Source organism: Lynx rufus, unplaced genomic scaffold (assembly GCF_022079265.1).
Source record: "Lynx rufus isolate CCGP_SWC_20201006 ecotype Redwood Valley unplaced genomic scaffold, mLynRuf1.p SCAF_9, whole genome shotgun sequence".
Lineage (NCBI taxonomy): Eukaryota > Metazoa > Chordata > Mammalia > Carnivora > Felidae > Lynx > Lynx rufus.
This window is the reverse complement of record NW_025814897.1, coordinates 105,785,758-105,809,747: the sequence shown is the minus strand read 5'-3', so window position 1 is coordinate 105,809,747 and position 23,990 is coordinate 105,785,758. Positions and strand designations below refer to the sequence as shown.

Here is a 23,990-nt window from a genome sequence, read left to right as displayed (position 1 = left end):
CCCCTGCTGCTTCTGAGCCTAGGTCTCTCTCTTACTCTGCAGGGGCATGTCTAGGCCCCTTCATTTCTTGTCCCCTGGCTCTCTCCCACTTCACAGTCCCTCCTTCCCCAGTGTCCCCACCTCTGCCTCCATTCTTCCAGTTCCTTGGTGCTCCGTACTCCTCCACCATCTCCCCTGCCCTCAAAAGTTTCCCAGCCTCCTTCAGATGATGGGGCTGATGGGGCTGAGCCAGGCAGTTTCTGTGGCTGGTGCTGCTATTCAGTACCTCAATAACCCCCCGCCCCTGTGAGTTCAGAAAGGGGGTCAGCCCAGGGCCCAGGGACTGGCAGCCTTGCCTCCTAATTAGTAGGAAGTAATTGCCTGGAGAAAAAAATTTCATTTAGAATGAGACTCTGAGATTCCAATGTAAAGCAGAGCCAACTGATGGCCCCTGGGGACCAGGAGGAGAGAAGCAGCCGAGGTCAGGGTCTCGGGAAGCCCCTGGATCCCTTCCCTGGCTTGCCCCCGGGACCCCAGCCTTGCAGAAACAGGGAGAGAGCCCTGGGCTGGGAGTACCACCATTGTCATCTGAGTTTGGTTCCACTACTCCTTGTGTGACTGAGGGCAAGTCACTTATTTCTTTGTGCCTTAGTTTTCTGTCCTGTAAAATCAGAAAAATGCCTCGGTATCATGAGGGTTGATTCGGACAGTGGCTATGAAAGCATTTCGCGGGCTGTAAAGTGCTGTGGGAGTGTGAGGTGTTACTGTGTTCCTCCAGTCTGCCCTCATAGGAGATGTGAGGATGTGGAGGGGTGGAGCAGTGAGGCTTCCAGAACATGGGAGGATGGCGAGGTGGATCCTGTGGAGCTGAAAGATTAAGGGCAGACAGTGGGGTTTTCTATGGCAGTCTCAACACACGCCAGCTGCACCACCCTGCGTGGTCACCTCACCTCTCTGGACCCCACTTTCCTCATCTGTAGAATGCTGATCATCATACTTCCTCCCGGCGAGGGGTTGTAGTTTTAAAGGAGATGAAGTCTGCAGAGCTCTTAGCAGTTCTTGGCCTATAGTAGGTTATCAATAAATTCTATTATCTGTATCTACTGTGATTGAGGACTGTTATCTTTACTCCCTACCTGGACCCAGAGAAGCTGTGATTTGGGGTATTGTCTTAAGGTGGTTTTATTTGTTTTGCTGTTTGTTTTTGGAAAGAGGGGAATTTCTACACCCAGTGGGGCTAAAATAAAGCAGTCCCTAGAAACACCAAGCAGATCTGCTTATCAAAGAGGCCCAACCTGTGGCGTAGGGAACAGGAGTGGGGTGAAGCTGTGGCCTTCTTCCCTGACTACCACTTTCTCCTAGAGAAGGGCTTTAGGCAAGTTTCTCATCTGGGTGGGTGTGAGGTAGGGAGCCTTTGCCCTCAGGGAGGCCTATTACAACCCTTTGTGTTCCTTTTGGTAGGTTTGGCTCTACTGCAGGGAGGAAAAGTGTTTGTTTAAACTGATCTACCCCACCCTTCTGGGAAGAGGGAGCGGGAAGTTTAGCGTGGTCCGGGTTGACCACTGGGTTGAATCTTTGCTATGAACCAGGCAGTATGGTGCCCCAAGGCCGCCTAAACGCGGTCGGACTGTCTGGAACGTGCAGGTTATTAGGCAGCGCTGCAAGCACAGAGCGCCATATTTTCCCGGAATGGCTGAGGGGACGGCGACGGGGACTGTCTGCCACTCCTTCACCCGCCCAGTTGCCACCGCGGGGGACATTCTGTTTCTGCTCTAAGCGCAGTACCCGCACCAGCCGCCAGGAGGCAGTTCGGCGGGCCCCCACTTGAGGGAATGGGATATGGCATTTACCTTACCGGGGAGGCTTTTTTTTTTTTCTTTTTTTTTTCTTTTTTTTTTTTTTGGTCATGAGTCGGACTGCTAACTGGGTCCTCAGTATCTGAGGACCTCACTGGGGAAAGGGAGCTCTTGAAGCAGCCTGGTCGCTTCCGTGGCTTCAGCTCATGGCTGATCGGGGAGCGATTGGCAGAGGAAAGTGGAATCACTATGCTGCAGTCCTGGAAACAGCTCCGGTTCTTTGGATCCTGCTCGTTAGGGGCAATGCAAAGGGCAGCCTGGAGGAGGGAGCTGTCAAAGGACAGAAACGGGTTTCAGCACCAAGGACAGGAGTGCTGCGACCCGCCCCTGCTTCAGCACCGTGGACAGATCCCAGGGCGGCGCTCTCAGTGGCTCCTTCCTAATATTTGTGGTGCAAATGATAGCCCAGAATATGGCAGAATGGCACCTCCCAGAGGGAATCTCAGTCACCCTATGTTCTAACGAGGAGACTTAGGACCAGAGAGTTGAGTTAGTTGCCTAAGGCCACACACCCACAGCGACACAGTGGGTGGCAGAACTGGATTCAGAGCCCCAATGGTCTCTCTCCAACCATTTCTCCCCACCTGGATTTCCACTAGATCTCTCCCTCCTTCCTCAACATCCCCGGGAGCAGCTTCACATTCGGTTCTATCCTTAAGAACCCTTGAGCTGGCAACTATTAAGTGTGCCCTTTCCCCCACCAAAACCCCAATCAAGAATCTGAATCCCAGGATGGAAGATTCCTAGCCCCTGAGGTTTTCATGGCTCCCAGCATCAGGTGGAAGGGTGTCGGGGCAGGACAGGTGCCCTGGCCTGTAAGGAAGGCTGAGACTTGGGGAGCTGGAGTTGAGTCATCAGCGAGAGGAACTCTTAAGTGCTCTGAGATCCTCAAATAAAATAGAGCGCACCATTCCAACCTCAGCTTCTTTGCAGCCGTGTATTATTAATAACAATAAGATGCTGACTTAGGCCAAGGCACAACAATGCATTATTCATAGGAGTAACTAGTGGTCAGGGCCTGCACTTAATCATCACACGTCCCTGATCCTGCCCCTGCTCCACGCTCCTGGTGGAGAAGCCCTCCACCTGAGCTCCTCCTTTGTTGGGCTCCTGCTACACTGATGGACATGATCATTTTCACGGCTGCCCAGGTGGCTCTTCGGCTTTGGGATCAGGGTGGGTGGGGAGGGTGACTGATTCTAGGCTAACTCAGAGCTGGCACCTGGTCATGTTCATCCTGAATGGCTTTGACCCTGATGACTTCCAGACTCAGCAGCTCTCTGGAGTCTGCAGATGGTCTTTCTCCCCCTCCCCATCTTTTGAGGCTGAAGACTGAAGCCAGATACACCAGGCTGCCGTAAGCCAGGAATTGTGGGAGGTGGGGGTGACTGAGGGGAGGGGTCACCAGGCAGAGGATACCCCATCACCACTAAATATGGCAAGAGATGTGACCCCCTAGGTAAACTCTGGAGCACTTTGTAAACTCTTCTGCACTGAAGAAATGGGAGACATTATTACCAAAGCCATGTTCTCTGCTGGAAGAGAGAACCAAGGTAGAGAAGGCATAGAGAGTGCATGGATGAGGCCTTTGTAGCTCACCAGGCCCTGCTCCCTTGATGAGGAGTCAAAGTGCTTGTGGATCCTGACATGTCCCCGTCCAATTTCTTGCTGGAATGGCTCCTGGCCCATCCGGACAATCCTTCATTCGCTGTTTACTCACTTGGCATCTCCTCTGAATTCTAAACCGTCTGCATCCAGCCGGCCTCTGCGGCCCCTGCCAGCGCTCTCTCCCTAGCTCACTCACGCATTATCTGTTTTTATTACAGTCAAGGTTGAGGAGGCTTGCTCGTGCTAAGCCCCTATTTTCAGCTACTTGTAACTTTCCAAAACAATTCCCCTTGGGCCTCCTCTTTCACCAGCCTTGCTCTGGCCCCAGGTGAAGCCTGAGGGGTTGTGGGCGGCTCCTTGGATTTCTGAAGGACACTCAGGGAGACTGTCCGGAGGGCATGGGGGTCGGGTGGAGGACCAGCTTTCCTGGGAAATGAATGCCAGACTCTCTTTCTCCTCCTTTTTCTTTCTTCCTTCTACCTACCCATCTTGTTTTCTTTTTCCCAAGGTGGGTAGCCTGGAGGGGGAGCTTTAGAGTAGAGGGAGGGCAGAAAATTTGGCATGACAGGCAGCCCGGAGCCTGGCAGTTTAAGGTTCAGAATTTTGCTCACTGGTTTTCTGTTGCTTTCTGCCCAACTCTGCCTTCTTCTGACTGTGTGTGTGTGTGTGTGTGTGTGTCTGTGTGTGTGTCTGTGTGTTGGGTCGGGAGGAGGAAAGGAAGGTGGGAAAGGTACTGAAAATGTCCCCCCTTCCCGTGCCCAAATGTCCCTAGGGATGGCAGGCTCTGCACTTGTAAATGCCCCCCCCCTCACCTTCCCCCATCTCTATCTGCTCAGTAGGCACGTGGAAGGGTGCTTCCTTTGAAAACCTGTGACTCCAGTTTTCACTGCTTTCCACCTCTAACGTCATCACGCAGCCACCAAAGGATAGGAGGGAGGCGCCGGGGCATGATGTGTCGGAAGTAGTGCAGAATCAGGTGGGAGGAGGCAGGATTAGGATAGGAAGGCGCTGGCAGATGTAGCCCCAACCACCCACCCCCAACATCACTCGGCTTTATCTCGGGAATAGTGGTTGTGCCCTAGGCAGTATCAGAGACCCGGGCCGGGCACGTCCTGGGCTACCCCACCCTTCTCTGTTTCCTGCCCATCTGTGTCTAACCCCAGGGGCCCACCCCCCAGACTGTTTGGGGATGTTTAGGGGGACTGAACCTCTCTCTAATGAGGGTGCTTTACTAAGGCTGCGGGCTGGGCCAATGGAGGGAAAAAGGGTCCCCGGGAAGGGTGTGTGTGAAGTGAGTCTCTGAAGCACCAGGAGGAGTAACTCAGGCAGGGCTCTCTTTGGTAAAACTCTGGGGGGAAATTCCTCTCCCTGACCGCTTTTTTATTTTGTGTTCACTCAGTTTCTTTCTTCTCTTGGCTCTGTCCTCAGAGTGACTAGGTTCAAGGCTCAGCTCCCCTCGGTTGGAACAAGAGAGAGAACGAGCTGTAGGGTTTGAGGTTTACAGACTCTAGGTGCATCCCTGGCTTTACCTCTCTGCTGCTCTGTGCCCTTGGGCAAGTATTTAACCCTTCTGAGCCTCAGTTTCTCTCTTTGTGAGGCGAGCATGAGAGTATTTACCTCCAGAGGGGTGCTAAAGACTGTAAACATGATTCAGTGTGGAGCACGCATCGGTGCTGTGATGAAAGGTATTTGGTCAGGAGAGCAAGGGCCTGGGATCTGGGGATCCCCAAAGGGGGAAGCAGTCTAGGTTGGGAGGGCGTGGGGACAATGCCGGAAGGCCTGGATATGGAGAGTGTGCGTGTCACCAGCCGAGAATGCAAGAGCAAGCAAAGTGTGGGGGAAAGAGTCTGTGTGCACAGATTTCAGCATGTCCAGCAGCTTCCCTGTGTCATATCCTGGCCTGAGGGCTGTGGGAGACCCCAAGCGATGGGGAGACACGATCTTACCCCATTGGCTCCAACCCCCAAGGAAAGAGCATTGGACAGAAGATCAGTTAATTCAAGCTTGGAAAATGACGAGACTGCTATGAATCCCTGGCCATAAGGAAGGGCTTCCCGGAAGAGGCTGGCTTACCTGGGGCCTTGAATAACTTCATGCATCTGTTTGTCACTTACTTACCCAGCCTCTCCCAGGTACCAAACCTCGGGCTACAGAGATGAGTGGTGGGGGTGGGGGTGGGGGGGGGTCTCAGCCCTCCAGGTGTTCCAGTTGGGGTTGGGGGCGGGGTGGAGACCAAGTGCTAATTATTAACCCACAATGATGAATTGTCATAGTTACAGGGGAGGCAGAAAGGCATGTGGGAGGGAACGAAGACCATCTTGGTCTGGGGATACTAATGGTAGAAGATGGAAGGAAGGTATTCTAGGCAGAGCAAAGAGCTCGTGCCACAAAGCCTCAAGAGTGAAAGAGGTTAGCCTTCTGGAAGGAAGCAGAAAAGTTAGGTGTGGCTAGGTCACGCTGTAGCCCCTTGTGGGAGGCTGTCACACCCTTGCGCTCAGAGGGCAGTCTCTGCAGCTGCGGTAAAGGGCAGGCTCACATTGCCTTAGTTCTCCATACCTGTTCCTTCCTCTGTGACATGGGGCCAACAATGGTACCAGGTTGTGGAGATGACGTGGGATGGCATGTGTAAGCTTCCTGTCCGCCACAAAAGGTGCATGCCCAATTCACGTGAGCTGTTATTTTATGTCGACGGGACCCCAGCATGGGAAGGCAGGGGCTGTTCTCATCGCTTGAAGGTGAACCTCTGAGGTCCCAAAATGGGCTTTACCTGGGGTCACCAGCCAGGGGCAAAGGTGTGACTTGAATCCAGGTCATCTGCCTCCAGGTCTATTCCCTGTCCTGCTGCTCTGCCTCAGGACAGACCCGGGGGGATGGCTCGGTCAGTGAAGCCTCCGACTTCAGCTCAGGTCACGATCTCATGGTCCATGAACTGGAGCCCTGTGTCGGGCTCTGTGCTGACAGCTCGGAGCCTGGAGCCTGCTTCAGATTCTGTGTCTCTCCCTCTGTCTGCCCCTCCCCTGCTCATGCTCTGTCTCTCTCTCTCTCTCTCTCAAAAATAAACATTAAAAAAAAATTTAAAAAAACAAAAGGACAGACAGAATTTGAGTAGACGAATAATGGGCAGGGGAGAGAATCGCAGGCCAGAGGAAGTGCGTGGACACCTAGGCCACATGATGGCAGAGTGGGCTGGACATCTGCTTGTGGCCAGGCCATCGGTGTGTGTGAGCGCGAGCACAGGTGTCCATGCAAGGGGTGAGTCTCCACGGCTAGTGCATGTGTGTGTATTTGTGTGTACATGGGTATCCGTGCACAGGTGTGTATTTTTGCACGTGTGTGAATGAGCACGGGTATCTGTGCAAGGGGTGAGCCTCTGTGGCTTCTGTGTGTGTGCGTGTGTGTGTGTGCACGCGCGCGCACCTGCATGCACATGTGTGGGGTGTGGGCTGCACGGCTGTCTGTGTCAAGAGTGTCTCTGAGGCGTGTGCATGTGTGTGTACGAGCTGTGGGTGTCCATGTCTGTGACCTGTGTGTGTGTGTACCTCCTCCCCCTCTGGGTCCCCTCCTGTTCTCCCCACCCCCCGGGCAGCTGGTGAGCGTGCCCTCAGAAGTCCATTCCCTCTCCGGCAGCTCCCCAGGGCATCCCAGCAGCCAGCAGTCCTGTTTGATTCTGTTCATCCATAAATTATGGCTTACTGAGGAGATGAGAAGGAGTTGGGAGTGGGGGCAGAGCTCTGGCAAGAGACGGGCTCAGGTCTGCAGTTCATACCTGAAACCCAGCCTGGCTCCAGCTGTTGCCTCCCCCCACCCCCCACTGGCCTCCGCCCTCCCCCTTCCTGCCATAGGGATTCACTGATGCTCTTGGTCGTGGTCGAGCCCTGGGGCAGGGATTGGGGTGCCCAGAATTGAGTAAGACGTGACCCCTGGCCTCTGCTGTCCGTGGGGAAAAACTAGATGTGTATCTACTTCAGTATTTTATTCAACACTCGTTGAGCGCCAGCTCCGTGGCCCAGACGTCTCTAATATAGGGCTGACGTGGTAATGCTATGATAATAGCTAGCATTTATTGCCTACTTATTTTGTGTCCGGCACTGTGCTAAGTGCATCATATGTGCTAATTCCTTTAAACCTCACAATTGTCCTATGAGGCCCGTACTGTTATTAGCCCCCATTTACAGATGGGGACACAAAGGCACGCAAAGTTTAGGTCACACGTCACGGAAGAATAAGAGCCAGGAGTTGAACCCAGAGAGTCTGGCTCCAGAGCGCTGGCCCTTAATCACTGCACCCGAAAAGAAGGGCGCAGGCGCAGGGTGATGGGAGCTCAGAGGCAGGAGAAATTAATTCCCACTGGGGATATTATGGAAGGCTTCCTGGAAGAGGTGCTTTTCATCTGGGTATAGAAAAAGCAGGAACTGTCAGGCAAAGGTGGCATGGAGGAAGAATGAAGGAGGTCCTGGTGTGTGTGTGTGTGTGTGTGTGTGTGTGTGTGTGTGTGTGTGTGTAAAAGAGAGAGGCTCAAACTCTGTCCTGCAGTCTCTCCCATCTCTTCCTTCCCATCTTGTGTGGGTGACGAGCGGGATACCATGCAAGCACTGAACATTTAACAATATTTACTGAGTACTTCCCATATGTCAGCCTGTCACAGAATATCCGGAATGAGCAGAGCAGATACAGCCCTTGCCTTTGTGGACCCTGTAGTCCGGGACAGAGTGGGTGCTTAATAAGTGGTAGCCTCTGTAATTATTATTCTTAGAGGCCTGAGGTTCTTACTCACCCATTCTTTGAACAAGCATTTGCCAAGCACCTGCTGTAGGCCCGGCTCCCTCCTTGGTTCTGGGAAGACAGTAGCGAACAGAGAGCAAGCCCTACCCTCAAGGAGCTGACATTCTAGAGGGGAAGACCGCGCATGAGCGTCTCATCCACGCTCAGAGGCGAGCTGCCTTCTCGAGCACACAGGCTTTACCCTGAGAGCTCCTTGGCTGATGGTGTGGCCAGGAACACAGGCCCCATCCACAGGACCCCGCCGGATCATCTTTAGTTCTGAGCTCTAGTCAGCTGACGTGCCCGCCACAGGCCTGGGCAGAGAGGCAGCAACAAACCTGAGCTTACACCTCACTCCCAAGACACCTCGGGGATCGGACCCGGGAAGCCTGGCTCACCCTGCCGCCCGGGCCTCCTGATGTCATCTGTCTGCCCTTGTCTGTGTCTCAGCCCCGGGACCCAGGATGTCTCCTCTGTCCAAGGGTAGGTTGTGGAACCCGGCCCTGTCAAAGGCTGACGAGGGCTGCAATATTTTCTTTCCCCAAATGTTAATATGCTGACGCTAAGGGGACTTGAAACCATGTATGTCATCGGAGGAAGGGTTAGAAGGGCCAGAGCGGCTTTGCCTGGAGAAGACCGGAAGGGGACATGAGAGCTGTCGGCAAGGATTTGGAGGCCTGTCATGTGGCAGAGGGAGCCGGCTGGTTCCCAGCAGCTCTGGAGGGCAAGCTGGGGAGCGAGGGGGGCCTGGGAGGGGGAGTTCTGGGGAGACAGATTCTGCTCAGCACGAGACACAGCAACCCTCCCTAATGATGCCTGTTGGTGGAGGGCCTGCCTCCTTCCTGTCACCCACAGGGCTGCCCGGAGGGTTTGCGCATTGCGGGGGGCCAGACTCCATGATGGCAGAGGCCCCTTCCAGCCCCCAACAGAGTGGCTCCATGCTGTGGGAATGGGTTCGCTCCGGCTGGCAGGCAAGAGCCCACGCCAGCACCCCTTGATGGCAATGTCACTTGCTGGCTGAGGACACCATGTCACTTTCGGTCACAGCATCAATGCAATTTGCAGTGACATGCATTTGTTCCACCCCGGCTCCGAGGGCTCTCTGGGGGAAACTGGGGGCCTGGGCAGGGGAGGGGTCAGACTCGTTGCCTGTAAGATGACAGCATCTACCCTGTGCTGTCGAGGATCCTAGGCTCCCCGATCTAGGGGGGTCAGCTTTTCCTTAGCAACCCATCTCTTTCTTCAAATGGAACTTTCTACAAAAGCCAAGATGTGAACCAGGGAGATGGTGCTGCCTTGTTGAAGAGGGCTTGAGAGACCATGGCCTCATCGGCTCAGCATCCGCCTCCGTAGCCCCAGAGAAATTCCTGGGAACCCTAAGAGTTCCAAGGGGCACCCAAAGCAAAGAGAGTAGCCTTTGAACTGGGCTGCCTGGGTTTGAATCCTGGGTCCCCGACCTGCTACCAGAATGACCTCGGACAAGGTTCTTGACCCTCTTGTGTCTCAGTTTCCCCATCTGCAAAATGGGGACAACCGTAATGTTTACTAAAGTTGTTTGAAGGGCTGAGCTGTTACCCCGCGGGGAGCACCTAGGACACCTGTCTCGTCATCAGAGGAAGGGGCAGCTCTTTCATGGATGAAGGCATTGACATCCGAGAGGTTGATCGCCTTGCTCATGGCCACATCTGGTTAGTGGCCAGAACGGCCTCAGACTCGTTTTCCTAGACTCCAAGCCCAGTGCTCCTTCTGCATGCCCCCAGAATGCTAATTGTTTAAGATGGGCCCTCCCTGGGTCTCTGGGGACCTTTCCAAGTGTGTGCCCCCTGGCTCCTGGGATTGATAGGCTTTGTCCTCAGGCGCCCTCTTCCTACAGTAGGGGTTGAGAAACAGTTTTGAGACAGCCCTTTTTTGGCAGAGAGAGGAGGTAGGCGCCTTTGAGAATCGCCCCATGGCCAAGATGTATGGAGGGGGGGCGGGGTGCATGAAGAGCGTGTTAGAGCAGAGGAGCCCAGCTGGAACGGGCCTCCTACCACAGCACCACAGCTGCCACAGCAAGAGCTTGCTAACACCCCCTCTGATCCTGCTCAAAAACCTTCCATGGCTCCCATGGCCTGCGAAACACAGCAGGCCCCTCAGCCTGACAGACAAGCCCCTTCCCCATCAGGCCCCACTGACCTAGTCCAGTTCCTCATACAACGTGCTTGACTCCTCTTTATCCCTTCCCCCCTTGGCTCTTGCTGCCTCCTATGCCTGGAATATCCTACCTCACCTCACAGCCATCCGCCAGACCACACCGAATACCCCTTCTCGGGGAAGCCTCCCCGGATAGCTCCCTAGTCCAGCGGTCACTTCCTCATTTGTGCTCCCAGAGCCCTCTGTTTACACCGGAGACAAAACAAACACCATCAACCTTAAAAATAATACCTATCTGTTGAGTGCTAACACTAACCCCACGGGTGGGCACCATTCGATCTTTACTTGAAGACACTGAGTGCTTAAGACCCTTGTCCAAGGCCACTCAGCTATTAAGAGGCAGAAGCTTCACTCACACTTGGGTCTTTTCTTGGGTACTTTGGAGTCTGGAGCCCCAGGCTGTCTGTTCTGCCACTCACTGGTTCTGGGGCACCTGACATGCTAAGAAATAATTAGCTGAATTCTTTTTTTTTTTTTTAAGTTTATTTATTTTGAGAGGGGTGGGGAAGGGCAGAGAGAGAGAGAGAGAGAAAGAGGGAGAAACCCAAGCAGGCTCTGCACTGTCAGCACAGAGCCCGATTCAGGGCTGGAACTCATGATCTGTGAGATCATGACCTGAGCCAAAACCAAGAGTCTGATGCTCAACTGATTGAGCCACCCAGGCGCCCCGCCCCTCATGATAGATTCTTAATGGATAGTGGCTGAAGAACGCTCAGTCCAAGAATGGAATTTATTTTATTTAAAAGCGAGTTCAGGGGCACCTGGGTGGCTCAGTCAGTTGAGCGTCCGACTCCGGCTCAGGTCATGATCTCGCAGTTCGTGAGTTCGAGCCCACGTCGGGCTCTGTGCTGACAGCTCGGAGCCTGGAGCCTGCTTTGGGTCTCCCTCTCTCTGCCCCTTCCCCGCTCATGCTCTGTCTCTCTCTGTCTCTCAAAGATGAATCAACGTTAAAAAAAATTTTTTTTCAATAAAAATAAAAGCAAGTTCAGCAGAGGAAGGTATAAGGTCACCTGCTTTCCCAGACCCTTCCAGCAGGGCAGGAGAAGTTCCTATGGAGCTGGGGAAAGCGCAGGCCCCTTTCCTGGGACTTTGGTGGCAAGACCTATGGTTACTATGGCTACCACTGTCCCCACTTGTCTTGCCCCCCTTCCCTCAGAAGCCTGGAGGTTAAAGACGGAGGCCTGCCATTTGGCCTGAGAACTTTGGCAGATGTGACCCCTCCAGTCTGGCAGAGCTGTGTTCCTCCACCCCGGGCTGGGAAGGGCAGGACCAGTTCCTTGGTGCCTGCTGGTTGTCCAGGTCAGAGCTCCTGGGTACTGTGTGCCCTGAGGTTGACAGTGAACTGGGTGCAGGGACTTCCTGGGGGCCGAGCCTGTGGACCCCCCGGACAGGAGGAAGCTTAGTTGGCCCGGCAGGTGGACAGGTGGGGACCAGATCAAGGTGGCCTTTTCCCACAGCTGGGAGGCTCAGGAAGTTGAGAAGGGAGAGGCAGGGCCCAAGCAGGATTCTAGGGAGACCAAGTGCTAAACTGGCTGCCTAGAGCACTAGAGTGGTGGCAGGAGGGAGCCCCGAGGCCCCTGAGAGCCCGGGGGAACCGCTGGGCCCTTCTCCACGAGGCCCCACAGCCAAGCAAGAGAGACTGGGAGCCCGGAAGTTAAAACCGCAGGAAGCAGGACCAGACAGATACCGTCAACTCTTAATTACCACCATCGCTGGCACCGAAAAGCCCACGCAGGCTCCTCTGTAAATAAACAGTGTCTACTTGTCTTTAGGACGCATCCTAGTGCACACATATTTACAGTGCACGTGTGATCTATGCTGCTCTCTTTCGACTCACTCCCCCACATGAGAATTTCTGGTGAAATTTTGCTTTCCTTGCATTTGGTTTGGGCTCGTGTTTGCAACCACCTGGGAGAAGGCAGGGAGGAGGTTTAATCCACATTTCCACGGGAGAAAACTCAGTGGTTATGCGACTCGTCCAAAGCCACAGCTAGCAAGTGGTGGAATTTGCACAGAAACCTGGGATCTTCCTCCCAGGGCAGGTGTATCACCATTGCCACTCCTGAAGTATGAGACCCCGGAGCTCTTGGAATGGAAGCTGCCGGGTGGCCCCTGTGAGCATTTAAGACAGGAGCCTGTTGGGGCGCCTGGGTGGCGCAGTCGGTTAAGTGTCCGACTTCAGCCAGGTCACGATCTCGCGGTCCGTGAGTTCGAGCCCCGCGTCGGGCTCTGGGCTGATGGCTCAGAGCCTGGAGCCTGTTTCCGATTCTGTGTCTCCCTCTCTCTCTGCCCCTCCCCCGTTCATGCTCTGTCTCTCTCTGTCCCAAAAATAAATAAACGTTGAAAAAAAAAATTAAAAAAAAAAAAAAAAAGACAGGAGCCTGTCTCAGGTGGGACTGGAACCTACAGGGTGGGACCTGAGGCTGAGGCTTGGTCAATGTGTACAGAGGCCACTTGGGTGGGCTTCCAGCCCAAGGAAAGCTGAGCTAAAGGGAGTGAGGGCTGGTCTGAGAGTTCCAGAAATTCCCTCTTTGACTACACATGTCGCTGTTGAGTTTGGGCCAGATACTTCTGAGGGTCTGTTAGTGCCCGTGGGGCAGGTGGCCTGAGAGAGACTGTAGGAACTAGTCATCGTCCTTTGGGCAAAGTCGGCTGGCATTGTGGCTCAGTGTTGGAGGGGATGGAAGGGTGCTGGGCAGGAAGGTTGTGCAGAGGCAGTGGCTTTTTTAGGGGGGTTGGAAGTGTCCACTGAGGCCTGGCTGCGCTGGGGGACACACACGGCCTCTCCCTTTGAGATGTCAAGTTTGGGGTATGGTGTGGACCCTCTGGACTCAGCAGAGCCCATGCAGGGAGGGCCTGGGAGGAACTTCAACCTGCACAATTCCCCCATTTTACAGATGAGGAAACTGAGGCACAGAGAAAAGAAGGAACTTCCTAAGGTCAGCCAGCAAGATCTCGCTGGGAATAGAACTTGAGACTCAGAACTCCCAGTGGGGGGCCAAATGGAAGGACCGGGTGATTGTTCTGGGGGGCCCTGAGCCAAGGGAGGGTGGCTGGCCCTGGCCAATGAGGGTCTGACCTGTGTGTGTCCTCCCCAGGGGCGCCCACCCGCGATGTCCTGCTGGTCTCTGCCATCATCACCGTCAGCCTTAGCGTCACTGTCGTCCTCTGCGGCCTCTGCCACTGGTGTCAGCGCAAACTGGTGAGGCTCCTGAGGGCCCGGGGGTTGGGGCCTGGCCCTGCACCCCACCCCCCACAACTACTGGCTCGTGAACCCGCCCAAGGGCGCGCGCAGATGATCCACTTGCCCACGTCGTCAGGCACGTTTCCGCAGAATTTCACACGCATGCACGCACTGCGTTTGCCTGGATGTTGGCCCCATCTGTCTGGGTGTACACCCAGAACCACACACCTAGGGACACGTTTGTGGACAGACGTGGGTCTCAGGCGTTCCACACGCTGGCAACTACACGCACACACGCCCCACCTGCGGCATAAAGAACCGTATGCTTCCGCGCAGACGGAGAATCTAGGCTCCCTCCAACCCCAGCGCCTCCCGCCCCACTCCCTGCCGCCCACTGCCCCACCTCCCCAGGGCTGGGCGTGGCCGAGCCCTGTCTCCTGGCCAATGAGGAGGCGCTTCCCGCCCCGCCCCACCCCCAGCTCCCGCACATCCATCCTGGTTCTTGGGGTTTGTACAAGCACAAACGGCTTCTTTTCATTTTTAACGAGGGCTGGGGAATTAACGAGCAGGATTAGGCCATCAATAAGTAACGAGACCATCAGGAGGGACATTCATCACCCGAAGGCCCCGGGAGGGGGAGCCGGGCTGAGCCATCTACCCGCCTGCAGCCACCAGTTCCCCAGAAGTGGCTGCAAGGCTAGACCCCCCCTCACCACCACCCCGCTTCCCCTCCTCCTCCCCTACCCCAGTCCTGCTGTCCCAACCCAGAAGTGCAGTGGGGACTTTGGGGGGGTGCGGTGGGGCACTCCTAAAGGTGGACCCAGAGGTGTCCCAGATGTGGGGACTTTCCTGGGCTTAGGTGAAGAAGGGTCCCTGGCAGGTACCTCCATTTCCTAGATTGTGCACGGTGGGAGTGGGGGCCAGGTGTCACTGCCTGGTCACAGAGGGGCCTTAAGGACGAGGCGAGGAGGGCTGTGGCCGTGGGCACTGTGTAGGTAGGGGCTTCAAGCCCCAATCCTATGGAAGGAAAGGGGGCAGATACCTCTGGGAAGGACCCAAGAGGCCCATAACCCAGCAGGTCTCCTTCAGGAAAGGCACACTCAGGAACTGGGAACACGGCTCTCCATCCCGGGATATTCAGCTTCAGGTGGCTCCTTCCTCTGGGGAGGAGCCATGGAGAAGGCCCCCTTGTGCCCCAAGTATGAGCGTATGCGTAACCTGGGCCCACTCCGGGTGTGGGAGCGCAGGTATGTGGAGATAGGCTGGCTGCCTGCATTGTCCCTGGATCTCCCGTGTCTGCATCTGGGGAGGTGGAGGAGGGGGCTTGGCCACGTGCCTACGTATGCGAGTGTCCTCAGAGGCCGTGGGAGTGGCTGAGCACGCACACACTGCAGCCCTGTGCGTCTTGTTGCGGGGCCTGTCGGCCTGTCGGGCTGTCCATCCGTCTGTATGTGTTTGAAGGCAGAGGAAAGTGTATGAGCAGGCCCTGCGGGTGACCTTGAGTGGGGGGCTTTGTGCTGAGTGCGTCGACTTTGAGGGTATTGGTGCAGTGTGTGTGTGTATGTGTGTGTTCACCTCTGCATGATGGGATGTGCTTCTCATCAGATCCCCACCGGAGTGAGCTGAAGCTTGCTTCGTCCCCACTGTCCCGGCCTCTTGTGGTAAGTGCTGCAGTGTGTGTGTGTGTGTGTGTGTGTGTGTGTGTGTGTGTGCTGTGGTGAGAGCCTCACCCCCACCCCACTCACCTGGGGACCAGCATCCGAAGATGACAGCTTTTTGTAGCAGGTGGGGGGCTGTCAGTGCGGGAAGCCCCTCAGGCATCTTAGAGCCCCAGCCCCTCCTCCCAGCCTCCAGCCAGGAACTTCTCCAGGGGTCCAAGCCACAGTCTGTCTGTCCCTTTTGACTTTCTCCCCCGAGCTGCCCAGCCCCCAACCCTGCCACAACCCCTCCCCCGGCCCCCCACATCAGAGGGCCCTGGGAGCTTTCTGCCTGGACTGTCTCTGTGCTTTATGGAAGGGGCTTTAAAACGCTCCCTGCACAGTTACTGGGCTCTCCTTGCCCGCCTGTCCCCCCAGCAGCAGTGATGTGATACCCTGACAGCCCAGATCCCATTTCCAAACATTAATAACTTCCTTAATCTCCAGCTGGCTTTTTCCAGATCAGCCTGGCCAACCCCCTCCCTGAGAAGCAGGGTGATGGTATTGGGTTCCTCTGGAGCCACCCAGTGTCTCCTGGACGCTGCCTGGGTTTCCTATCGTTGCCCCATTAACATCCCCTTGCCCCCCAAGTCAAGTCCTGCCCACGTTCCTGTCCCCCATAGTCCCACGGCTCCTGCTGCAGAGTGATCATTGCAGCCAGAGGGGAAACTTCTCTGAGCTGTGGGAGAAAGAGGGGCAGGCCCTGGATGAACTGGGGACAGCCCACCCCAGCCAGGCCTGGCCTGGGGGAGGGGCAGCTGACCGGCCTTAGAAGCAGGTGCTAACTGAGGCAGGTTCTCCAGCCGAGGCCAGGGAGAGACAGGAGAGGGAGTGAGGGGTGGGGTTGGAGGGTCCTCCCTGGGCCACACTGCCTGAAGTGTGGGGGAATGCTGGGGATGGGGCTCTTCCCTGTGTCCTGCCCAGAGAAGGGCCCTTGGCCAGCATGGAACGACGCCAGGCCCTGATCTTCCCAGTCCAGACTGGGCATTGTTCAGGATTTGAACTTCTGGGTAATGATGGGACAGAGCAGAGCTGGAGCTGAGAGAGGGCAGCTTTTGTAGACTCAGAGGATCCAATACCTCTGCTTTTTTTAACTCTTAAAGTTTGGGCTCAGAGGCAACAGCTGGGGCTGAGTTCCCAGGGCAGGTGGGGCACTGCGGGGGTGGGGGGGTGCTCCCATGTGATCATTTTTTGAGAACTGCTGGGGTGCCAGCTTCCATACCGAGTACTAGAGACCAAACAGTCCCTGCCATTTTGGGCTGTGTTCCCCCGGGGTGGGAGCTAAAGTAAAGCCAGGAGAGAAGTAGTAATTTCTGCGATGAGAACCTGGAAGGATGAGGGACCCGGGGCTCATCTGGAGACAGCACACCTTTTCAGAAAGGAGGAAAAGGAGGTCAGAGAGGGCAAGGAGCTTCAACCGGGGTGACGTGGGGAAGGTGTGGCATTGCTGGGACCAGGACCCAGTCGCCCCTGAGACCTGGGGGCGCTGGAGATGGAATGAGGACCCACCCCCTTCCCCACACCATTCTGGGGGGTTCTGCTACCTCTGCCCAGCTCCCCAAATGGGCGGCTCCCGTGCCCTGGCAGGGGCTGCGGCTGGCAGGAGTGCCGGGGGAGCACGGGGAGCACCGTGGTGCGGCTTTCATTTTGCTTTAGGGCGGGCAGAGTCATCGAGTGTTGTGGCTGTGGTGTCGGTGCACATGTGGGATGTTGGGGAAACGTGTGTGCACGTGTCAGTGTGTGTGTGTGTGTGTGTGTGTGTGTGTGTGCTGCCACCCCACTGCCCGCATCGGCCCTGGGCCCGCCCCAGGCCCATGGCCAATTGGTGCACGTGAGGACGCTTGGTGACAGTCAGGAATGTTAATGGTGCTGGGCGCTGCATGAGCTAAATTTAGAAACCCAAACCGAGAAGGTGAATGGCACTCACCTTCCCGGCAGCAGGCCCAGTCCCCAGCTCAGCCATGGCCCTTCCTGGAGCCAGGGGACCCAGAGCGCCTGGACGGCAGGCCGTGCCCTTCCCCCCGGCTCAGGCAGGCGTGAGGAACTCTGGGGTGCTGGTCGGCTGCCCCAGCCTCAGAGCTGGGGGGCAGCCTTTCTTCCCAAAGCTGCCTTCCTATAAAGGAGAGCGCTCCAGCCCCACTCTGCCTTACTGCCTGAGGCAGGAGGACCCCAGGGAGCCCCCAGACAGTGCTGGGCACTGTCCTGGGCACGACTGGGCACGAGGCCCTCTCCCCGCCCCCGCCGTTCACGTCACTGGCCACTGCCAACCTTGCCCTGCAGGATGCCACCCCCACCATCTGGGAGCGGTGACGTGGCCAGGCGCCTGAGAGCCGTCTGTCCGTGGCAGAGGGAGATGTGTTTCTGGGAGCCGGGCCAGAGCCCCAGGAGACAGGCAGACAGGAGGGGCCCCATCCCTGGGGGTCAGGGATGGGGTGCCAGTCAAGGAGCGGAGTCGGTCCTAGAGCCTTATGGGGCCAAGGAGTTACCAACCGGGGAGCACATACCGTGGTGACGCCTTCACACCTTGGCCTCAGATCTTGTTGCCACGGCCCACTCCCCTACCCAGGCCCGTTCTGGGGAGGCAGGGAGGGTGCAGTCCTGTCTCCCAGGAGTGACCCTGGTGCTGTCTCCACAGGGCAAACGCTACAAGAACTCCTTGGAGACCGTGGGCACGCCAGACTCAGGGCGTGGGCGCAGTGAGAAGAAGGCCATCAAGTAGGTGCCAGGCTTCGAGTTTGGGGTGGGAGCACCCAGGCAGCCCAAGTGGGAGGAGCCTCCCCCCTCCCCAGAGCTGGCCACACGCATTCAGTTTCCCCCTCACGCGTTGGGGCCATTCTCTCTCCCTGCCCCCCCCCCCCGCCGGCCCCCACACACTTCTAGCACCTCAGGGTGGCCCCAGGGCTCCACCCTTTCTGCCTGTGTCCCTCAGACCCTCACAGCGTTCCAAGGACCCCAGCCCCATCTTCCGGCTGCTCACTCCCAGCACTGTCTGCCTCTTCCCTCAACCCTGGTTGCTGGTTCCTCCACATCACACACCATCCCCACCCCCCTCCTAGCTCCCCTGCATATCCGAGCTCCTCCCGCAGCCCCTGGGCTGGGATCCCCTCTCCTGGGGTGCTCAGGCTCTCATTGAAGACCTCAGCAGTACCCTGAGGGTGACTTGGAAGGTGGGCAGACCTCAGTGCTGGGCCACTTGGGGAAGCAGAGCAATGGGGACTCTTCCCTTCTCTGTCACTCCTGGCCCCCAAGGCCTGTCTTGCTGCCTCTCAAGCACCCAGACTTCCCGCTCTGAGATCCCTCTTCAAGTAGGCAGGCTTGCCTTCCCCGGACCGCCTTGGCCAGGGTTGCTGGGACACACAAAGGGAAGCCCCCCGCCAACCTCCCCACCTGGCCAGAGGCTCGGAGCGGGAGGAGAGCCTTCTCTGCTGAACGCAGGCCTTCACTGGGGGGGCTGTCGGGCCGAGGGAGGGCTGGGTGCCCCTCCATTCTAGCCTGGCGAGGGCCGAGCCTGCCAGCAAGGGGCTTGGCCTGAAGGAGAGCCGCCCCACCCCGCCTCCCTTTAACTCAGAGCCCCCACCAGCCCTGCCCCACACCTTCTCTCCTGCCCCCTTCCCACTGCCTAGTCTGTCCCCCTTCCTGTCCATCCTTCTCCCTTCTTCTCTTCCCACTCCCTTCTCCCTCTCCCCTGCTCCTGAGGGCTCCCTCCCTGTTCCTCCTCTGTTTTCATCTCTAGCTCTGACCCTGTTTGGGGCCTTCACAGAAGCTTCCGGTGGGTGTGTGTCTGGCGGTTGGGGGGGGGGCGGGGGAGGTGGGCAAGTGGCGGGGTGGGTCTGCCGAGGTTGGGGGTGGGAGGAGGCTCAGGAGGAGGCCTCGGGGAGCCTTTGAAGCTGGGTCTGGTTGTGCACTCTCCAGTCTTCAAAGCCAAGAGCTAGCAGGTCTCAAGGGCTGTGGCAGAGCCCAGGCCCCAGGCTTCCCGAAGGCAGAGAGGTACCACGTGGGGCCAGCCCAGCACCTCCGCCGCCTCCAGACCAGGCCCCTAACCCAGTTTGCAGCTGGGCCAGGGGGCCTGTCTCTGCCAGGTGACCGTAACCTGGGGTTGTATGTGTTCTGGATAGTCGTGGAAAGGGCCTGTGAGAGGAGACGGGATGCCCAGCAAGGAGGAGGGCAGACAGCAGGCTCCGCAGGCTGGGACAGCATCCATGAGTGCTCTAAGACCAAGCGGGGGCAGCAGTGGGTCCCCCACTTCTCTGTAGCCCTGCAGCCCCTGCCCCCTCCCACCCTGCTGAGCTGTCACAGCGTCTGCCTCAGAGGAACGAAACCACCACCCGTTCATGTCTACATGCCCTTAGGTTCCTAGGCCTTTACCTCTTGCCAGGGCCCAAAGCCAGTACGGTGGCAGGAAGTAAGGCTCACCCACTGCACGATCTCCTCCTGGGCTTAGGACCTCTTCCGAAGGGATCTTTTGTCAAGGATCCCGGGAAGTTGCATTCTTCAGCAGTGCTTCCCAAACTGTGTTCCTCAAAGCACTCCGTCAATGATTAATAGTCACCCTATGAATCATTGAGGTTTCATGGGTTCCATGACCAACTAAGTTTGGGAAACACTGCACACTGTATCTCCCTCTTGGAGATACTGGTATTCATTGACACATTAAAGGCTCTGAGAAGTCCTGCAGTAGAGGAACCTGTGTTTCCCAAACTTTTAAAATTAAAGATCCTCTTTTCCAGTATCGCAACAGACAACATGAGGGACCCTGAAGCTCCTTGGAACAGAGGGTGGGAGACCAGCCTTGCAGTGATGACCCTGGTGGCTCTTTCTCTCCAGGACCTAGGATTGGATGGCCCTCGATTTTGGAGATCTGGAGGGGGCAGGGGGAGGGAGGCCTTCCAACTGTTCCATCTCTGTTATGCTGGAGGACGGGGACCAAAGGATGTCTCTGGCAGGGAAAGGGTCTTCTGCTGAGGGATCCTCCCCAGGGAGGGGCCTCCCAGTGCTGAGGTCCTGTCCTGCCTCTCCCACCCTAGCCTCCACTGCCCTACTCACAGACTGGCTCAGGACTTTGGCTTTGAACCCCGTGTAGGCAGTCCTTGTGAGACATTTCCAGGGTGCACTCTGGACAGACATGTGCTGTCCACACCCCCTTGGGCCGGGACCACCATCTCCTCTGGGCCTGTGGTGGCAGCTCAGCTTCTCTCCTTTGTTCCCAAGTCTAAGGCTGAGAACCAAGGTCAAGGTCAAGGTGAAGCTCCAGCGTTGAGGGGGGGGGGGAGAAGCAGGCCCCCCAAGAACAAGTTTGCTCCATCCCCAGGGGGTGTGCCTCCCCCGCAGTGCCCTCCCTCGCCCCCAGCAGGGCCCTTGCCTTGGCCTTGAGCAATGGCACAGCCCCGACACAAGCCGGGCCCATGCCCCACAGCCCTCCCTGGGGCCCCTTTCCCTAGATGCACTTCTGAGGTCTCAGGCATGGCTCCCTTCCGGAATGTTCCTCTGGCCTGTTTCTTCTGCCTTTCCTCTCCCTGTGCTCCCAGGCCTGCTCCTCGGGGCCCCAGGAGCCTGACAGACAAGCTGATGGAGCCCCTTGTCCTTGGCTCCTGGGATCTCCAGGCTGTGCCTTCTGACGGCTGAGGTTTCTGCAGCCCGCCCCCAACGGAAGTCCCCACATTCTCTGTGCTTCCAGCATATCTGCTTCGTTGGTATGACTTGTCTCAGAGCAGGAGGGGGTGGGAAGACTGGGGCCGAGGGTCCCTTCCAGACTCCACCTTGGAAAGGGACAGGGGCACAGGGAGAGGCTGCCGTGGCTGGCAGGTCAGGTACGTGTCAAGGGCCCGAGGTCGAGCGTGCCCATCAGCCCCCACAGAGAAGGGCAGGCTCCCCGCCACCACGGGCCCCAAAACATTGGACCTGAAGGGCTCCTGGTGACTTTGGTCACACCCTCAGCAAGGTCAGGGGCCTGGAGGTGCTTCTCATTTCTGGGGGTGGAAGGGGCGACCCAACCACCACGTCTGCAGTGAGTGCAAAGTGCAGCTCCACCGAGACCCCACCAATGTCACGGAAAGACCGTGTCCTAGGAGGGGAGAGAGCAGAGGAGGCTGGGGGACCTCAGGCCAATGGGAGGAGGAGAAAGACGGGGCCGGGCGCCCGGCCTGCCCCAGGAGTGGCTCAGTGGAGGTGGATGGAAGAGGGGAGAACCTCAGGTCTCCCCTGGGAGAGCCGACAGCCCAGCGGTTACAGCCAGCCTTCTGGGTTTGGCAGGCAGGGAGGCCGAGGCCAGGTGGGGGGCAGGGAGGGGGGCCACCCAGCCAGTTGGCGGCAGGGTCTGATCTACCTTTCCGCTCTTTCCAGCCAGAAACCGGTACCCTCTCCTTCTCCCGCTGCCCTCGCCATCCCGCCCCAGGCCCGTCCCCCGCCCGCTCTCCTCCCCTCCTCTCTCAACATCTTTCTCTCTCCCACCAGCTTCCCGGGTGCGAGGCTCCAGTGGCGCCTGCCTGCAGCTCGCCTCCTTTCTGCGCCGCTTCTCCCGGCCCTCGAGTGTGTGCGCGTGTGCGGGCGCGTGCGTGTGTGTGCCGGCCGCCTCTCTTCCTCCCGCAGGAGCAGACCCTGGCCCCCTCCACTCTGTGTGCGCCCGGCCCCCGGGGCCCCGGTCCCCCCTCTGCCCCCGCAGGACTTGCAGCTCTTGTTTCTTCTTGTATCTCCCTGTTTTCTCCCCTCTCTCTCTGCCCCTCCAGCGATCTAGACAGAGACTTTTGGAATAACAATGAGAGCACAGTGCAGCAGAAATGGAGCTCCTATCCTCCCAAGGAGTTTATTCTAAACATTTCACCCTACGCCCCTTATGGCGACCCACGACTGTCCCTCAAGTGAGTGACTTTACCTGGTTTGATCATATGTACCGAGTATCCGCGCACGCCCTCCTCCCCCTCCCGGCCCTCACCGCCCCTCCTGCTCCTCTCCCCGGACTTCCCCACCCACGCACCCATGGGCAGGCTGACCATGGAGACGAGCAACCCCTCCTGCCTCCCCTCGCCCGCCTGCCCCTCTCCCGTCCCCTCCCCCAGGGCCAGCCACGCAGGAGAGCCCCTCCGCAGCCCCCCCCCCGGGGCCCCCCACCCCACCCCTCTGTGCAGTCAGGATGGGGTTGCCCGTTCGGTCCCTCCCTCTCGGTGTGGCTCGCTTTCTCCTCCCCGCTGTGTGCTGCTGCCCTGGCTGCTCGGTGGTCGGTGGTCGGTGGTCGGTGGTCGGTGGTCGTGGTCGTGGTGGCGGTGGCGGTGATGGCGGTGACGGTGGTGGTGGTGATGAACTCTGACTAACACGGCTTTCTCTTTCTCCCTGCCTTGGGGCCTCCTGGCCTGGACAGCCCGCTCTTCCTCCGTCGTTAACCCTTCGTTGTCCTGTGGGATAGACTTGGAGGTGGCTGCCCTCCCCCCACCCCCGCCGCCCCTGCCCCAGGCGGTGGGGAGGGGCCCCCCCTCCGTTGTCGTGGTGCGTTGTTCTCCGACCCCCCGCCCGCCCGGTCCCCTCTCTCCTCTCTGCAGGCTCTGCCGTTAACCCATTTGCAGTGCTGATGTCTCTCTCTCTCTCTCTGTCTGTCTCTTGTCCGTCTGTCTCTCTCTCCTCCTCTCTCGCTGTCTCTCTCTTCCTTTTATCTGTCGTTGTTTTTCTTCCTCTTCCACCCCACCCCCCACCCCCACGTGTGGCCCGCCCTCTCTCTCCCACCGCCACCCCCGGTGCCCCTCTGGCCCGGCTGCCTCCTGCGTGCCTCCAGTGGCACCCTCCTGTCGGGCGCCAAAGTGGCCGCTGCGGCGGGGCTGGCGGTGGAGCGGGAAGGCCGGCTGGGGGAGAAGCCGGCACCGGCGCCGCCACCCGGAGAGGACGCCTTGAGAAGCGGCGGGGCCGCCCCCAGCGAGCCGGGCAGCGGCGGCAAGGCGGGGAGAGGCCGCTGGCGGACGGTGCAGAGCCACCTGGCCGCAGGGAAGCTCAACTTGTCCAAGTGAGTGATGGCCCCATGGCCGCCGGAGCCGTGAGCTCGGGCCTGCCCCCGTCCAGGGTGGACAGCGGGACCCCCTGGCACGCCCGCTGCTGCCCCCAGAGGTGCCGTCCTCGGCCCCTGGCTCATTCCATCCCTTCATGAGACTCCCGTCATCCTTGCCATCGGGCGCAACTAACAGCCGCACGGTGTCGCATCTCGGCCTCCGGCTGCTGCCGCCCTCATCGGTCTCTTTCCTTGCCAGTGACCAAGTCATTCCATTTCCTGCCCCCACGGCAGCTTCATTTCAATCCTGGGGTCATCCCATCCTCTTTGACTGGCCGCCCCATCTCAGCCGTCAGTTCATCCCTCTGCGGGCCACCGCGGTTGCTCAGCCATCGGACCATCCCATCCCCCGGGGAGCTGGCCCACTCTCAGCCTGTGTATGCCGCTCACCTGCCACCGCGCCTTCCCTCTTGCAGCCAGCAGATGGCTCTAGACCCAGCGGCTGAGCCATTCCATTTTTGACCATCCGGCGCCTCCATCGGCTTGCCCCACTCTTGCTTGCACCATGACACCATCCGTCCTGCGAGGCCACCGCGAGCAGCTGGGCCGTCGCTATCAGTTCATCCTCACCTCGGCCATCCCCACTGGCTGTCCCAGTCTTGGGCAGCGAGCCGTCCCACTGTCAGCGGTTGGGTTGTGTGTTCCTGGCGGTTGGGTTGCTGAGCCCCAGCGAGCTTCTCTTTTCT

General features: G+C 58.0%; 1 protein-coding gene across 1 annotated transcript in view; it reads left to right on the top strand.

Annotated features, from left to right (window-relative positions):
* The window catches only part of SYT7 (synaptotagmin 7), a 65,680-nt gene that overhangs the window by 17,920 nt on the left and 23,770 nt on the right, over positions 1 to 23,990 (top strand). Inside the window, exons 8-11 of the mRNA XM_047072088.1 lie at positions 13,469 to 13,599; positions 17,914 to 17,993; positions 22,001 to 22,132; positions 23,038 to 23,262. Of these exons, the coding sequence (XP_046928044.1) occupies positions 13,469 to 13,599; positions 17,914 to 17,993; positions 22,001 to 22,132; positions 23,038 to 23,262 (568 nt within the window). The remainder of the gene's footprint in view (positions 1 to 13,468; positions 13,600 to 17,913; positions 17,994 to 22,000; positions 22,133 to 23,037; positions 23,263 to 23,990) is intronic.